Source organism: Chelon labrosus (assembly GCF_963514085.1).
Source record: "Chelon labrosus genome assembly, chromosome: 6".
Lineage (NCBI taxonomy): Eukaryota > Metazoa > Chordata > Actinopteri > Mugiliformes > Mugilidae > Chelon > Chelon labrosus.
In genome coordinates, this window is record NC_140342.1 from 25,121,304 (window position 1) to 25,138,937 (window position 17,634).

Genomic DNA, 17,634 nt, shown 5'->3' on the forward strand with positions numbered 1-17,634 from the left:
ACAGGAGTTAAAGTGATTATATATTGATAATAATAATAATTATTATTTTATTAGCATTTCAATTGCGTTACTTTTAAAATAGAATAATATAAAATTTTACATGTATTATTTCTATTAGTTAGACCATAACAAAAATAAAGTCGGATATTAGCTAGTTATGAACGTTTTATTATTTTTCTACGCTGCCCTTCAAAAACTGTAGCTGTCATGGTTTTGTAACCAGATGCCGCTTAGCCAATCATACCCGCTCTTCTTCCGCGCTCGACCAATCACAAGCAGTCATACTCGCACCGCGTGTCAGCTCCGACCAATCACAAACAAGCACGCCTTGACGTAATGTCCGGTTTGCGGGTGCTGAAAAATTGCTCATGTAACCGTAGAGCGTTAACACGTTAGGACCGGTATAATCGATGCTGCGCAGAGCAACTGATGGTTGTGAGATCTGCGATGCGCGCAGGTGCTGCGGTGGTTTTTACGTGCGCGTTCCATCCAACGTGTCCAGCTCACTACACAAGGCATGAGAGGACACAGATTTGGGATGCCGAGCCGTAATAATGGTTATTTGTTGACAAGATTATGGTAAAATTATACAGCTTTATAGACACGCACGCGAAGGATTACAGTAGTAGTTTAACTGAGTAACTGACAAAACCATGTTTAGGCAAACGAAGGCGGTGCTCCAGAAACTACGATATGTAAGGTGAGCTAGCTAACGGTACAGCGAGTGACCGTGAAGCTAACACTCCTACTTGTTGGTGCTCGTTTAAAAAACTGCTTATTTCCTTGCAATGTCATAATATTTACTGAGATATATGACAAGATATAGTGATAATAGAGATTTGTGAGAAGATTTTTCAGTGACAGTCGAAGCACAGCTGTTGGAAATTATGAGAAATTATGCAACAACTGATGCAACCAAACATTTTGGGGTCGGCTAACGCTGCTGTTGGTGGCTTTTATTCAGTAATGTCAGTTTTCAGTAATTTCCTGTCACGGGACAAGCTGTTACAGAAATGAATGAATGAATGAATGAATGAATGAATGATCCACAAGGGAAACTGCTTAGTCACAGTAGCTCAGTTGCACATTTAAAAAATCAACAAAAACACTCTTGACAACTACAAGTAAAAAGAGAAATAGGTGAAGATAGTTAGAAAAAAAATAAAATCTAAGTAAAAATGTACAAAATTTGCATATGTACAAAAAATAGAGACAGAAGTAAATATATATTATGTATGTAGGAATGATAAATAAGGTCCAATAGTGTCCATTAACATGAATAACATGGAGTTATCTTGTCGTTGAACAGCTGGATAGAGTTTGGTTTGAAGTGTGTGACTGATTGTCCATGATGGAGAGCAGTGTGTCCAGCGTCCTCCTGTCCCTCGCTGACACAAACGTCTCCAACTCTCTGCCGATCACGTCCCCAGCCTTTCGGATCAGTTTGTCGATCCAACTTATCAAAATCAGAATTACAATAATAATATTAATCCTTCACGGAAATTGTTTTGTTGCTGTTGTTCGCGTAAAGTGACAGTTGCTGGTTGACAGAGCAAATACAATAGAATAAAAGTAATACAAAAATATATAAAAAAATAAAGTAAGATGCATTTAAAGTAGAGGAAACTACAGAAGAGCATCGCATTCACTGGATAAAAAAATAAGACACCTTATCTCGTAATTACAAGATAAGATCATTACGAGATCACGATCTCAAAATTACGAGATGAGGAAAAGTGCCACATAAGAAGTTGGGGCCTGGGTTTGTATACAGGCGTCTTCTTAGACGGTTCTGTTGCCTTAGCTGTACTCCTTGAGGGTCTAGGATTTTTAACAGGTGCCTTACAGTTCTCTGAGTCACTACTAAACCAGATTGGATGCGTTTCAAATGCATGAATTTGTGTCCATGAAGCATCCCGTGTTGGTTCAACTGCCCCTGCAGGACGTCAGACTGGGCTTTCCGCCTGAACAGTCCTAAAGACTTGAGATGCCTGTGCAGTGTTGACATACTAATTTTTAAGAAACATTAATATTTCCCAGTGTCTCAAACCGAGGAGGAAGTAATAGCAGATTAGCTGCGATAGCGCCATCATTCCCACTGAGAGAGGATTTACAGACGTTTTCTTTTTCTTTATCTTATCTCATAATTATGAGATCTTTTCTCGTAATTATGAGATAAGGTGTCTAATTTATTATTTTTTTTTGTCCAGTGAGTGCAATGCTCTTCCGTAGGAAACAATATTTTACAAACATTCACAATATACAGAGGTAAAAGGTTGCAAATAAATTAACAGCGTCTGAAGTGTTAAGAGTGACCAACACTCAGCGGGAGGAGTTATAAAGTTTGATGGCCACAGGCAGGAATGACCTCCTGTGGCGTTCAGTGGTGCATTTGAGTAGGATGAGTCTGTTGTGTCCTTTTTGCTGGTGCTGCTCCCCCATCACACCACAGCAAAGTAGAGGGCGCTGGCAACAAACAGACTGGTAGAAAGTCTCCAGCAGCTTTTTGTTGGAGTGTTATTGTTTCTAGTTGAACCGTCTTCGCTCTGGTTGCTGTGTCGGCGACTGCACAGGGATCTGCAAACTATGAAGCACTGTATTTTCTTTGTGCAAAGGTCAATGACTGGTTCAGCTTCAGTTACCATGGTTACTGCTAGGCGTCTTTGCAGGCAGGACTGAGGCGCAGCGAAGAGGAAGTGGAACGGTTCCAGAAGTTGGAAGTTGTTGAACTACTTTTTTTTTTTTCTTCTCTCTTCAAGTTTCAACAGACCGCAGCAGACATGGAGGCTGAGGAGCACTTCGGCGAGAGAGAGGGCTCTTCAGTACCAGCCAGGACAGAAGATCCATGGTTTTACGGTCAAAGAGGTAAATACAATGCCAAAGCTTGGAAAATATGAAAAGACATCTGTTAAAATTGCTGATCATATGCTGAGATTTAAAACAATACTGAGGCGTACTGTGAATTTATGAGGCTTTGAGGAACAAATGGTCACTGCAGCTTCAAATTGTGCCCCCTCTCAGGTTGTGGCGGTCCCTGACTTGTTTCTAACAGCAGTGAAGTTGTCCCACGATAAAACCGGTGCTCAGTACCTGCACGCCGCCAGGGATGACTCCAATAACCTCTTCAGGTTGGTTGAAATCACATCTTTAAAACAGAATTGTCCTTTTTTCGCGTCGTAGCATAGCCACAGTGTCCTGCTACCTCTTGTTCTCACTCACTCCTCCTGTGGTTCAGCGTCCAGTTCAGGACGACGCCCATGGACAGCACAGGGGTCCCGCACATCCTGGAGCATACAGTGCTGTGTGGGTCTGAGAAGTATCCTTGCAGAGACCCCTTCTTCAAGATGCTCAATAGGTCCCTGTCCACGTTCATGAATGCTTTCACAGGTATGGAACTGTAATCTTGACTCAGATGTACCAAGTTAACTCTTAAATGTGTGAGCTTATATTCACAGGAATATATATTTTTTTTGTTTATTCATGAACAGCCAGTGACTACACCATGTATCCGTTCTCCACCCAAAATGGGAAGGACTTCCAGAATCTCCTGTCGGTCTACCTCGATGCGGTTTTCTTCCCTTGTCTACGAGAGCAGGACTTCTGGTGAGGTTTAAACCGTCGCTGTTACTGTTACCTTTAGAGGTGATGTTGTGGTTCTGCGTCAGACTGGTGCTAAATTTCCCAATTGTCCTGCATTATCCTAGAAAAATTAACGTGAAGACTGCTCATCTGATCTGGTACTGATTCATAAAAGGTGTCAGATTATGATTTAATTTAGTACGAATTCATTTTCCAGGCAGGAAGGCTGGAGGCTGGAGAATGAAAACCCCACCGATCCGAAATCCCCTCTTGTGTTTAAAGGGGTGGTGTTTAATGAAATGAAGGGCGCATTTGTAAGTAGGAACTTCCTCAGCCTCGTCACAAAACTCTGAAGTATCGTAATGAGTCCTAAGAAGCGTCAGGATGTGAAATAATAGTTTGTGTGTTCGTGTGTACTTTTACAGTCGGACAGCGAGCGTCTTTACGCCCAGCACCTCCAGAACAAACTGTACCCGAACCACACGTACTCTGTGGTGTCAGGAGGAGAACCTCTGGCCATCCCTGATCTCACCTGGGAGCAGCTTAAACAGTTCCACGCCACACACTACCATCCCAGCAACGCCAGGTAAAGAGACGCGCGTATAAATCATAACTAAGGTTTGAAAGTCTGTAAAGATCGAGCTCAGAAAAGTTGAGTCTTGAGTTGTACGACTGAAACCATTGTCCAAACATTCAGGTTCTTCACTTATGGAGATTTGCCTTTGGAGGATCATCTGAAGCAGATTCAAGACGAAGCTCTGTCCAAGTTTGATCGCATCAACCCGAACACAGAAGTCCCCTCTCAGCCCCTCTGGAACAGTCCTGTAAGTTGACAGTTACTGATGTCTTCACCCTCGTGTCTGAGGAGGGGTGTGATATATTAGTAATCTGCTCCTGTCACACATGCACAGTGCACATTTCTCCTTGAGTGACTGTGACTAAACGGCTTGTTGAATTACCGTCTCATCTCACTGGGAATTTCACAGAGGGAGGATCACGTGACCTGCAGCCCTGACGCTCTGGCTCCAGATCCCGCCAGGCAGAACACGCTGTGTATGAGCTACCTGCTGGGAGAGTAAGATCACCTCACCTGTTTCCTGCTGAGTTTCAAAGAGACGTCTGCGCTCAAACTCTTTCTGAACCAGAACGGCATCTATAAACTCCTAGATACTGCTTCCTCTGTTGCTGTTGACCTTTTTATTTAGCCTGCTTACCAGGTCACTGTCCTTTCAAGAGCCATCTTGAAGCGTTTCGTTTTGTTTAAGCTTCTTGTTTCTCTTTTTAGCATCACTGATGCATTTGAGGGCTTCACTCTCAGCCTGCTGTCCTCTCTCATGATCTCTGGGCCAAACTCTCCCTTCTACAAATCTCTCATCGAACCCAAGATAGGAACCGACTTCTCCTCCGTTGTTGGGTGTGTACACAAGCTTTTAAATTAGTTTAATTAGAAAGATTGCATCAGTTATGACTGTTGTCGTGCCAAACTGCCTGGTCATCCAGCTCACGTAGGATTAAACGAATCTGTCTCCTGCAGCTACGATGGCAGCACCAAAGAGGCATCATTCAGCATCGGGCTGCAGGGAATGGCCGAGGAGGACACGGAGAGGGTCAAACAGATCATCAGCCAAACCATCGATCACATCATAGAGTAAGTCTCACGGTCGCCTTCTGTCATTCAGGTTTGCTCAGTGGTGGAATATCAATGCAGATAAAGATTTTAACAGTAAATCAACTTGTTAACTAACGCAGCAACGGCTTCGAGGAAGAGAGAATCGAGGCCCTCCTCCATAAGATCGAGATCCAGATGAAACATCAGTCCACGAACTTCGGCCTCGCTCTGGCCTCGGTGAGTTTGTTTTCACAATTACAAGAGTCCTAGACGTATTTAGAAACCTTCATGTGGGCGATATGTTTGCAAAGGGTGCATGAAATATTGTTAACCACGTTTTTCTGTATATTTTGAAGAATGTAAACTAGTTAATTTCCTCCAGAGTTTCCTTTTTTGCATAAAATCCATCATTGCAGTATTAGGTATAATGATTAACACTTTGATGTGCACATCGATATTTAAAACAGGCTTTAGTTTGCAGCTTATCTTCGTGTTTTGACGTGTAAACTGTCCTAAAAAGACAGGTTGCAAGATTGTCCCGGCGTTCATGAGTCATTTAGTTTCAGACCTTCAGTTTTTATCTTCTTTTGCTCGTGACGTTGTGCTTGTTTGCGTATGTTATCAGTATATAGCATCGTCATGGAACCACGACGGCAACCCGGTGGAGCTGCTGCAAATCAGTGACAGCGTTGCCAAGTTCAAACAGGCCCTGAAGGAAAACCCACGCTTCCTCCAGGACAAAGTCAAGCACTACTTTAAGGTGAATGAACTTTATGCTGTAACAGTCGGCTCAGAAACGCCGCACCCTGGGAGGGATGCGGCACCGGGTGACGCGGCAAAGAATTAAACATTTATTTACAAAGAAAAGTGAATGTGGTAAAATATATAACAGGCCTTGAGCAGAGTAATGAGCCTCATAGACACAAGTAAAGCAAACAAACAAGATTAGAAATGACACAGTACTCCAGTTCGACTTCATTTTCCAGTTGTATTTATCAGACAACCTCCCTGCCGTGCTTTGTGACGGAAAAGGCTCAGCAGCAGAATCAGTTTTGTTTCCTTTTTACCAAGGTCAAAGCAGAGCAGACTGCCTTAAATAACTTCAGGTCTTTTAGTTTTTTGAAATGAATGCTAATTTGCTCTGTCTCGCCAACCATCGATTATCAACCGGCCCCGTAGGACAACACACATCGACTGACGCTGTCGATGAGCCCCGACGAGGCCTACATGGAGAAACAGGCCAAGGCTGAGGAGGAGAAACTTCAGAAAAAGATCCAGGTTCTGAGTGACGACGACAGGAACATGATTTATGAGAAAGGTAGCTGCAGTTTTACTTTTATGTGAATTTAAATGTTTGGTTTTCACACGCTGGCACCGTCTGTGTGGTCAGCAGATCTGTGGGAGAGTAGCTGAGCTATAAAACATGTCAAAATTGTTCTCCCTCAGGCGTAATGTCATCTACTGAACATTTCTACTGTGATTTTTCTCTTCTTGGACAGGTCTGGAGCTTCTAGCGGCTCAGAGTAAAACCCAGGATGCCTCCTGTCTACCTGCCCTCAAAGTGTCCGACATTGAGCCGACGATACCGATTACTCCTGTTCAAATGAGCACCGCAGGTACCATGGTATTCTATCAAGAATATTTGATGAAAACTGAGGTGTAATTGTGTCTGACGGAGCGCTGTCCTAATCTTCATTCAGGAGGTGTCCCGGTTCAGTTCTGTGAGCAGCCCACTAATGGTTTGGTGTACTTCAGAGCCATGTGTAGCCTCAACACCCTACCAGAGGACCTGAGGCTTTATGTCCCACTCTTCTGCAGTGTTATTACCAAGTGAGTTAACCTTTCAGTCTGGTGTGCAAGACGAAAAAATAGATATGAAAGGCGCTAGTGAGGATTAGAGCTTGTTTCTTTGGGAAAACAAACACCATTCATTACTATTTTTGTCGTTGCTGATTGCATTTTTGCAGCGTAAAAGGCAATAAGAGGCAATTCACGATGCTTTACAGCAAACATGAAGTACTTCCCAGGAATAAACACAAGATAGAGGAAAAAAATAAGCTTAAATAAAATAAAACAAGAGGAGTAAAAGTTACATAATGTCTCAAGACATCATTAAAGCTAACTGAGAGTTGGAGCAGACAAAGTTTTCGGGCGGTTTTGTTCCAGATAACGTTAGCACATTTCTAAATAAGCTGCAGCTGTTTTTTGTTTTTTGTTTTCTTTAGAGAGGGCTGAAGATAAATGTTTGGATAGTTTTGGTAGTAGGATGATGAGTAATTCATCACAGCAAGGTTTATGGCTCAATTTGTGGTCTGGATAAACTTTAAGTTGTTGTTCTTTGTCTCCAGAAACAACATTTTTCCTCCTGTCTTTGTTAATTAATTATAATATTATGTCACATTCAAGCATTGATGTGCTCAGTACACTTACTCAATGCTAGAGTCCACAAGGTTCTTAATTATCCCAATTATAGGTCATTGTTGTTTTCTTTAATCAGGTTCTGTGGGGCCTGATAAATGATGAAAAGTAGAGGCTCAGGAGCGGAGCCTTGAGGGACTCCACATGCCATTTTTTTGTGTACCTAGGTGTGTAGTTTGTGACCAAATCAAATCCATCCATACATCTATTTTTATCCAAAATTGGGTCGACGGGCAAAGCAGTCCCCGTTTTTCTCTGCCTTTCAGTCTGTGTAGTCATATGTTGGGTTTGACCTTGAATGCAGCTTACTCTGTGTTCAAGTCATTCAGGACCTTAACAAGAGCGGACACTATGCTAGTTGTGAAGTCACTGGGAATCAGTTTATGTGGAAAAGGCCACAGAGGAGTCAAAATTTTGTAAAACTGAGATTTTTCTGCAGGATTGAAGCAGATAAGCCAATGTTTGCTTTTCTGTGTGTGCCTGTTTAACCAGGATGGGCTGTGGAGCTCTGGACTACAGGCAACAGGCCCAGCAGATGGAGCTGAAGACGGGGGGCATGTCCGTTTCCACTCAGATCATTCCTGACTCCTCCCACCTGGACATGTTTGAGCAGGTCAGTGCCAGCTAAAGATGTCTTTGGATCAACACATCAAAGCTAAAAATGATTCTCTGCTTTTTGCCCTGTGCATGATGGGACAAACTGGAAACCTTTGCAAAAACTCTTTACATAAAGAAAGGCAAAATTAAACTTTAAAATATAACTAATTCTCTGTGCTTTCTGTTTCAGGGGATCCTTTTGTATTCCTCGTGCCTGGAGAGGAACCTTCCTCACATGTTTCAGCTGTGGAGCGACATATTCAACAGGTATATCCTCCGAATGGTTCAGATCTCCTGCAGCTAGAGACGCCTCCACTCCACGTTTCTACCAATAGGAAAACAGAAAAGCAGCTAATTTTTTTGGTCTTATTCTCTCTCGTTAAGCCCCCACTTTGACAACGAGGAGCGCCTGAGAGTGCTGGTGATGATGGCGGCGCAGGAGCTGGCCAACGGTATCTCCTACTCGGGTCACATGTATGCCATGACCCGGGCGGGCCGTCACCTGACTCCAGCAGGAGACCTCCGGGAGACGTTTGGTGGAATGGAACAGGTAAAATAAATTTTATTTTTGTAAATTTAAATGATAAACCGCTCAATAGTCATAATATTTTTTGATATATTGATTTAGTTTAATTAAATTAGAAAACATTGGGGGCTGTGGTTTTCAGTTTGAGGCCAACACCTGTGAATGCGAACCGTAACTAATTCTGATGCTTAAAGGGGAACTACTGTTTTTTACAACCTGGACCTTATTTCTGGCATAAAATACGGTCGTTTACTCACCCATATAACTTTTACGTAACCATTTGTGCTATGGTTCGTCCACAACCTCAGAATTGGAAAAATATTCAGCCATGTTGCAAAAAAAACTAGAAGTAGCAAATTACAGGTAAACAAGCCGACCATCGCAGGTGCGCGCGGCGCTCTGATATGACATCATCCAGGTCAGAAGACATCATTCAGGGTCTGTAGGTCAATCTACAGACCCCAGATGATGATAACAGGTAACTCCGGACTCAACAGGGAATAGCACTAGCATATGATAACAAAATATTTGCAAAATGAACAAGTTTTGTGTCAGATAATGTGTTATTTAGAGGCTTAGAGGAATACAAATGACACCAAAGTTATATGGGTGAGTAAACGACCATATTTTATGCCAGAAATAAGGTCCAGGATGTAAAAAACAGTAGATCCCATTTAACCCATTCAGGCCTAAATACTCTTCTGTAAACCCCCTCTCAAAACCTGAGGTTTTTCAAAATATGTCAACGCTTACTAAAACCTTAATTTCTCAGGCTCTGTAGCAGATAAAAACATGAGATAAAAAGCATTTGACAGCTTACTTCTTTGGCTTTCAACTTGACTGACTTGCTAGGGCATAATCTTCAAATGCATTTTTTTTAAAAATCAATAAACACCAAACATTTTTAAAATTTTGAAAATCAGTAAAGATCTATTTTTCCAATTACTTCGTCAATATCACTTCCTTCACTTGAGTCAGCCATGACGGATCGCTAGCACGGTGTTTAAAATTTTCGACCAAAACATACTCCACGTGTAGGCTTATTTCGACCAATCACAAAGCGTTTTATTAGTCACATGAGTTTAAAAAAAATCCCTAAGCATCTCTGTCACTCACCCAAGAATATTTCAGCCAATCACAGTGCATATAATTGGCCATGTGCCTCGAAAAAGACGACAACGCTCAAAATGACGCGTTTGCCGGTCTTAATGATAACTACGCATAGATGCGTGATCCGGTCTGAATGGGTTAAAAGAATGATCACAAGAAACTTCCTAGCTACAATTTGCTGTTGAGTTTTTGGCTTTATTACAAGAGTTATTTTCAGATATAAATGCATAAGTGTGTGGCACAGAATATCATTTTATTTATTTTATGTGATTCTGCATTAATTTGTCACAATCGAATGGAAGGAATAACACTTGTCTTACTAAATCTGACCACACACACACACAAAAATAAATAACACAAAAGCAGGTGATACACGGATAGGTCACAACACAGAATGAGGGGAGGTTTTACTGAAATATGAAAGGTATACTTGTGCCTCGTCAGTCTGACTCGCTCTGTAACAACGCCACCAAAACACTAGATGGCGCTGTTTTTTCTTTTTTTTTATTTTCCTTTTTTGCCAGTCGTTTCTACTTCTTGCTTCACTTTCAACAATGGCGACTCTGAACCTCCTCATTTAACCTTGCCTTGATGTTTTCCATCTTTATTAATCCAAAATAATCAATCTGAAAATGGAGAAGCAGCTGGAAATCCTAAAGCAGAAACACGCTACTACCAAACGGACCAATCACAGCTCTTGCTCAGTGTCGCCAGGACGTGTAGTTATATTTTTGCTGAGGCGTCAAATTGATGTAGAAGCCTAAACAATCTATAACACAGATAGTGATTTTTAGCTACATTGCTCATCCCTCGTTATTTCCAAGGTTTAACTTCCTTCAGTGTTCCTTTCATTCTTTGTGGACCTGATGCTGGAGTTTAAAGTCAGTATTTGTTTGTTGTGGTTATTTTTAACATTAGGTGACGTTTATGAAGAGGATAGCTGAGATGCCCGACCTCAGTCAAGTCATCCGAACGTTACCCAGGATCAAAAAACACATTCTCAACCCAGACAACATGAGGTCTGTTCACTGTCATAATTTTTCTGCAGTTTTATCTTTTTGTAATTGCTGCAGACTCAATAATTTAACTATAAATATGTGCCCTACCAGGTGTGCGGTCAACACGACTCCACAGAAAATGTCCGACACAGCGACACAGCTGGAGAGTTTCATGAAGGACGTGGCAGAAAACAGAAAGGAGCGCAAACCCGTCAGCGCAAATATTATTAACGTAAGGTTGAATCAGACAAATAAACCAGTCTACATAGCTTATATCAACTTCAAATGATTAAATGTACTTTTATTCATTTATTACAGAAGCCACTTGACCCGCTGGATAAACTCAGCCCAAGTAGGAAACTAATATCTGTAAGTTCAGTGTTTACAGGCGTTCTCATTTCAGCTGATCGCCATATTAAATCTGTTGCTTATGTCTCTGTTTTCGCTGTCATATTCAGTTTACAATCACTATTAAAACCTAAACAAGTGGATCTTGTTCTAAGTTAGGATTATGTTTTTACTTGCATCCTTTTCAGGAGCAGAATTTCCAGCCGTGTCCGATGAAAACTTACTTCCAGTTGCCCTTCCCCGTCAACTTTGTCAGCGAGTGTATTCGCACGGTGCCCTTCGCTCACGAGGACTACGCCAGGTAAATACGCTGATCCATATTTAACTTCAACACAATTTATTTAAAGTCGTATTTCCTCTGGTTAGTTTTGTGTGACTTTAACAGTCTGCATCCTCAGTCTGATAACTGTTTTCTCTTTATGTTGGTCAGTTTGTGCATCTTGGGCAGGATGATGACGGCCAAGTTTCTTCATGGAGAGATCCGGGAGAAGGGCGGAGCCTATGGGGGCGGGGCCAGGATGGGAGGAGGCGGCCTGTTCTCCTTCTACTCCTACAGGTGGGCAGCGTTTTAATGGAAAGTTAAGAAGTACCGCTTGCTTATTACAGTTTAATATTTCTTGTCTACACTTTAGATTTTCGAATCATTTAGGAATTATTAATTTAAAACGGTCTTCTTCTTAACCGGACGGTTTAGTAAAGGTGTGCTTTTTACATTTATTAAATTTGTTCCACTTGGGATTGAGGCGGCAAATATGAGCTGCCATCAGACTGCGACAACATTTTAAGCTTCATGATATGGATGTTTATTGTGACGTAGCCAGACTGAATTCATATCAGAATATGATTGCAGTTTAAACCAACTGACACGAAAATACCCTTGCGTGAAATACTCCTACAATTAAACCAGTTCAACAACAGAACTCGGGATGGCTTCCAGGCTGCAAAATGCCAGTTCAGATCTTTGCTGTTCCCAACATAGCAACTCCAGATCAACTTTCTCCCTCAAGAATTTGGTGTGCGCGTATAATTCTGGCTGGTTTACCAGACTCGTGGATTTTGAAGAAACCTGAGCTGCAGCAGTTATTTTATTAGTAAATCAATCCTCGCTCTTTATGATGCTAAAAATGTGATTTTTCTGAAGGGTTTATAGACCAGCGCATAAATTGACTTATATGAATATCTTCAGCGCCTTAATAACAATATATAAATATTAGAGGTGGGACTCGATTAAAAGAATTAATCTAATTAATTAGAGGCTTTGTAATTAATCTCAATTAATCACATTTTAATTGTATAACAATATTTGCCCCAAAAAGCAACATTTCTTAATTTTTAAATGGATTTTAGTGGACGACTGAATCAAATAATAGACACAGACATGAATATTGTAAACTCAAGGTCTTTTAATGTCTGGAAAAATGCATTTAATTACATTTAAATTCAAAACAGTAGAAAAAGAAAGAAAATATCCCTGGACAAAACTGAACAGACCTAAAGTTAAAGTGCCATTTTAAGTACTTTAAGTCCTTTTTCCGAACAGTATTGACTTTAAATGGTAAAAAAACAGTTTGGGCTTCCAAAAAATAAAACTTTCCTTCCATCAGTCCCGGCAAATTGCTTTCTTCTGATTCCTCCATTTTGGTAGCTGTTACGTGTGCATCAGTGTAATCGGTGTACCAGGAAATCGTGCACTGACAAAAGTTCCGTTCCGACGTAATGAGTACATTTACAGAGTATGTTAAATATCAGTTTATGTGTCTTTTGTGTCCAAGGGATCCAAACTCTGTACAGACGTTATCTGCGTTTCGTAAAGGCGTCGACTGGGCAAAGTCTGGACAGTTCACCCAACAAGATATCGACGAAGCCAAGCTGTCTGTCTTCTCAGCTGTCGACTCACCTGTGGCCCCCGCAGATAAAGGTGAGAAACAACTTTTTTTTTTAACCACTTTTTAAGCATTTTACAGTTAAATTCTTTATTACTGGTGATATTAAAGTAGTTAGTACTCCTAATGTCTCTGTCATAATTAAAGTTTGTATTTTAATTGATATTTAATTTAATTATCTATCAAACTGACATTTTTCTTGGATTTTGTAGAGATTTTTATTCACAGCTCCTTGTGCCTCCAATTTGTAATACTTGTGATCAGTTATATAATTTGTGATTGCTGCTTTCTCTGCAGGAATGGGTCGATTCCTCAGCGGCGTCACAGACGAGATGAAGCAGACTCACAGAGAAAGACTCTTCGCTGTCAGTCATAAAAACCTGGTGGATGTGGCTGAAAGGTAAAACTTTAAAATCCCAATAGCTGTCGTACACGTGGAAATATTTCTGTGTTTTATCAGTGGGGAAAACTCGACATGTGAAACCGTTCAAATGCATAAAACAGGTGGTGTTGTTTTCCTGCAGGTACCTCGGTGTTGGTCAGAGGACGTGTGGCGTTGCCATCCTGGGCCCGGAGAACGAGGCGATTAAGAAAGATCCTTCATGGGTCGTAAAGTAATACATTGAGAGCAGCAGGTACTTTATATAAAAACTGAAGAAGGAAAAAAAAACTAGCTTGTGCACACCAAAAACTGAAAACATGCTTGTTTATTTTTTAAAACGGTGGCAAAAAAAAAAGAGCTAAAGTGAACAATACAGAACTTAGGAACGTGTCCTGATCAGTGTCATTTGAAATGCTCAGCTGAAGATCAATGTATATTCCATTGTGTGTGTGTATATATTTATGAAAATGAATCTATTCAAATAGAAATCTGCATCCGTGCTTTATTTTGTGGTGCTACTAACACTTTGAAAGCTTGTGTTGTGAGATATCATGCACCTGAAAAATGGACTAATAGTGTTTTCTGTAAAGATTATCCAGGTCATGGTATATCCAAAAACATCAAAGAAAGGCAATTGGACTTGTAGAGTTTCATCCGAGTAGCTTCTTCCGTTCTAAAGGACTGGTGGAGGAGTTGAGGTTTAAATAGGAAACTCTGTGGGTGTTGTCCAGTCAGAGTCTCCAGTCTCAAGGTGTGAATGGGGGTGAAAGTTCTTGGGTACGGAAGTTAAGGTTATTGTAAATTCACTTCCTATAGATGGCTTCCTTTACTCCTCTTTCAAACCATCTGTCTTCTCTGAATCGTGTCCTGATGAACTGGCAGGAGAGCCAGTTCATGAAGAAGACAGATGGTCTGAAAGAGGAGTAAAGGAAGCCATCTATAGGAGTATCCAGCAAAGGTTCAAAAAAAGGCAACTCTACAAGTCCAGTTGCCTTTTTCGAACCTTTGTTGGATATACCATGACCTGGATGACTGAGAACCTTCACAGACCATCTATAGGAGGTGAATTTACAATAATCTTAACTTCTGTCCCAAAGAAGTTTTACCCCCATTCACACCTTTTATGCTAAGGTACTGTGAGAAATAGACGACGTAACCTACGTACATAGCCTACGCTGGTGCGAGCCATTTATACTTGTGCGCCGAGTCTGGCTTGCTCTGTAGCAACGCCACCCAAACACTAGTTGGTGCTGTGTCTTTTTTTGTTTTTGCCATTCGGGTTACTTTTTGTTTCTACTTCCTGCTTCACTTCCAACAATGGCAACTGAAACCTTGCCGAAATTTCGCCAAAGACGAGTCGTACAAATGTTTGTATATCCAAACCTCCTCAGTTAACCTTTCCTCATGTGTTCCATCTTTATTGATCCAAAACAATTAATTTGAAAATCGCAGAGATGGAGAAACAGCTGGAAATCACTGGGTTTATAGACCAGCACATGAATTGGTTGTAAATATCTAGAAGCCTAAACCGCCTATGAGACTGGAGCCTCTGATTGATGATGGGTCGGTAGAGCACCATTCATTAAAGAAAGAAGACAGGGACAAACAGTCTCCCACTCAACAACAGGAATCTAGTCGTGCAAGTTCCTGATGGGCTGCACCCACAGATGTTCCTATTTAAAACACAACTCCTCCACCAGTCCTTCAAAACTGAAGAAGCTATTCTACAAGTCCAGTTGTCTTTCTTTAACTTCCTTGGGACTCTAATTTGCTTCTGATAATCCAGTTATCATAGAGACTATTACTTCTATGTAAAGTAGTCCCACCCAAAACATGACGTGGAAGCCGACATCTCAAGACCTGACCCATAAAAGCTGAATACCACTAAAGGTTAAGATGATAAAACAACCACAACAGCTGCATATGCATTAACACAAAACTCCTCGTTTCCACACAGTAAATACTTTATTACTCTGACAGGACACTCACATCACACCGCCAGCACATAACGTTGAGTAGTTTCAGACATTTTGTTCCCCCCCCCCCACCTCACTGCCAAACTACAGCAACAGTCGAACGCTAATCGCAAATAACCACTATTAAGGATGCCACACACAAAAGCCCGGGGTGGATACAGACGGCAAAGGTAACGACACAACGTGCACTCATGACATACAGTTAGCAGGTGGCAGGACACGGGACGGTTCAGCTCGCCCTAAAAGAAGCCTCACTAAAACATCCTGCGGGCTGCTTTTCAAGTTTTCGGCGTTTTACAATCAAGATGGTAGACGTTGAGCAGGCTGTGCTCCTCCTGGCGTATATGGTATTCCCTCTTTATAAGCAGCTTTAGGGGGGATTACATTTATTATGGGGCTCAAAGTGCTGGAGAACATAAAAATGACAAAAGCTAGACTTTAAAAAGCACCTCAGCCTTGCTTTTGTTTTTGCTCTGCTAGGTATCTTTTAAAAAAAAGTTTCAGCTACAATTCTGGACTAAAACTTTAATACTTATACAGTACATGAAGAGAAGTGCATATATATATATAATTTTAGGTATATAATAACTTTGGGGGATCTAGAAAGTACTATGTTAGCGCTGCTAGCGTGTTAAAACTAAGTGTTTTTATCTGAAATGACCGACCTCAAATTCGATGTAGTCGTCTAACCTAGAAGATCCCCTCTGCAAAGTGCCTCGTCCTTACCATACAACATTTTAAAATGTACCTTAATGTGTGTGCAGTCAATCAGCAGTCGACCAGTGGCTGTGTGAGCAGCTGTCACTGTTTTTTTTTTTTCTCTTTGTGAAGCCGTTTTTCCCGTTGGAGTGAAGCTGGTGGCGTCGCGGCGCTTTCAGATGGCCGCCGAGGTCTTGCTCTCTTTGGGTCTGATCCGGGTCACGTGCTCCAGCTGGCCGGAGTCGGACACGTCGTAGCTCGTCTTGTACTTGGCGAGGATTTTCATCAGAGGACGGAGCTTCAGCCACCACTGCTCCTTAGGGATCCTGTGGCTGGAAGGATAAACGGGATGTCAGTCAGCTGAGACGTCGTACATTTGTCCGAACAAGGACGTTTTTGAAGGACCACTGTCGGGCCTACTCCTTCTTTAAACTTGAAATAAAACCACTGTCCTACAAAACAGTTAAAATGGAATTTAAATAATGATCTCTTGCTGCCGTTTGTTAGATATAACGAGGAGATGCTCAGCTTATAGGCGGTTTAGGCTTCTGCAACAATTTTACGCCGTAGCCTTAAACATGGTTTATGTCTCTGCAGGACATAGACGCCGGAACCTACGTACGTAGCCGACGCTGGTGTGAGCCATTTATATTTGTGCCTCGTCAGTCTGGCTCACTCTGTAACAACACCACCCAAACACTAGTCGGCGCTGTGTCTTTTTTGCCAGTTGAGTTAATTTTTGTTTCTACTTCCTGCTTCACTTTCAACAATGGCGACTGAAACTTTCACCAAAATTTCAAAAGACAAGTCGTACAAATGTTCTCTGAACCTCCTCAGTTAACCTTTCCTCGATGTGTTCGGTCTTTATTGATCCAAAGCAATCAATTCAAAAATTGCGCAGATGGAGAAGCAGCTGGAAATACTAAAGCGGAAACAAGGTACTATCAAGCGGACTAATCACAGCTCTTGCGGTCTAGAGGTGCACATTTCTGGGGAGGTGACTGTGACTGACGTGAACCTCTCCAGAAATATAACCGCATCGCAGACCACAAGAGCTGTGATTGGTCCGCTTGGTAGTACCTTGTTTCCACTTTGGAAAGATGGAACACATGGAGGAAAGGAGATCCGAAGATACAAACGAAAGTGTCAGTCGCCATTGTTGAAAGTGAAACAGGAAATAGAAACAAAAATGAACCTGACTGTTTAAAAAAAAGACACAGCGCCGACTAGTGTTTGGATGGAGTTGTTACAGAGCGAGTCAGACTGATGAACGCACAAGTATAAATGGCTCGTACATTAATCAGTGCCAGAGTTTGTTCAGAAAAGGCGCAAAACAAGGAATTGTACCACTACAAGGGTATTTCTCAAAATGTGATCTTGCCTGTGCTTGAACACTGCTCTAGTGCTGCTCTAATTCAAAAGGACAAATCACACTAACTAACAAGTATGCAAGTCCAAAGTTCAAGTACTAAGAAACGCCCATGATGCCAGTATTACTCAAAATGTGTC

The 17,634-nt window shown here is 41.5% G+C and overlaps 2 protein-coding genes across 5 annotated transcripts in view; one reads left to right on the plus strand and one right to left on the minus strand.

Annotated features, from left to right (window-relative positions):
• Positions 1-438: 438 nt before the first annotated feature.
• pitrm1 (pitrilysin metallopeptidase 1) lies at positions 439-13,729 on the plus strand. Its single transcript, XM_084546841.1, has 27 exons — positions 439-700; positions 2,760-2,865; positions 3,022-3,128; positions 3,236-3,387; positions 3,489-3,603; positions 3,797-3,893; positions 4,005-4,165; positions 4,277-4,403; positions 4,566-4,654; positions 4,865-4,993; positions 5,114-5,227; positions 5,329-5,425; positions 5,814-5,948; positions 6,368-6,506; positions 6,688-6,804; positions 6,889-7,018; positions 8,099-8,219; positions 8,394-8,470; positions 8,588-8,753; positions 10,758-10,858; positions 10,949-11,069; positions 11,156-11,206; positions 11,374-11,486; positions 11,616-11,741; positions 12,958-13,103; positions 13,366-13,468; positions 13,593-13,729. Exons 1-27 carry the CDS (start codon positions 654-656, stop codon positions 13,684-13,686), a joined length of 3,081 nt encoding a protein of 1,026 aa, XP_084402967.1. The 5' UTR covers positions 439-653; the 3' UTR covers positions 13,687-13,729.
• Positions 13,730-16,300: 2,571 nt separating this feature from the next.
• LOC311489660 (ATP-dependent 6-phosphofructokinase, platelet type-like) overlaps positions 16,301-17,634 on the minus strand; it is a gene marked incomplete at its 3' end in the record, with an annotated part of 29,047 nt that continues 27,713 nt past the window's right edge. For all 4 annotated transcript variants that reach the window (XM_084546844.1, XM_084546843.1, XM_084546846.1 and 1 more), the window contains one exon: positions 16,301-16,457. In XM_084546844.1, the coding sequence (XP_084402970.1) occupies positions 16,301-16,457 (157 nt within the window). The remainder of the gene's footprint in view (positions 16,458-17,634) is intronic.

Bases quoted from the DNA above. Each gene is read 5' to 3' on its own strand.
- pitrm1 (XM_084546841.1), top strand. From the start codon at position 654: ATGTTTAGGCAAACGAAGGCGGTGCTCCAGAAACTACGATATGTAAG. The intron at 8,220-8,393 runs GTCAGTGCCAGC...TTTCTGTTTCAG, and splicing joins ACCTGGACATGTTTGAGCAG to GGGATCCTTTTGTATTCCTC. The intron at 13,469-13,592 runs GTAAAACTTTAA...GTTTTCCTGCAG, and splicing joins CTGGTGGATGTGGCTGAAAG to GTACCTCGGTGTTGGTCAGA.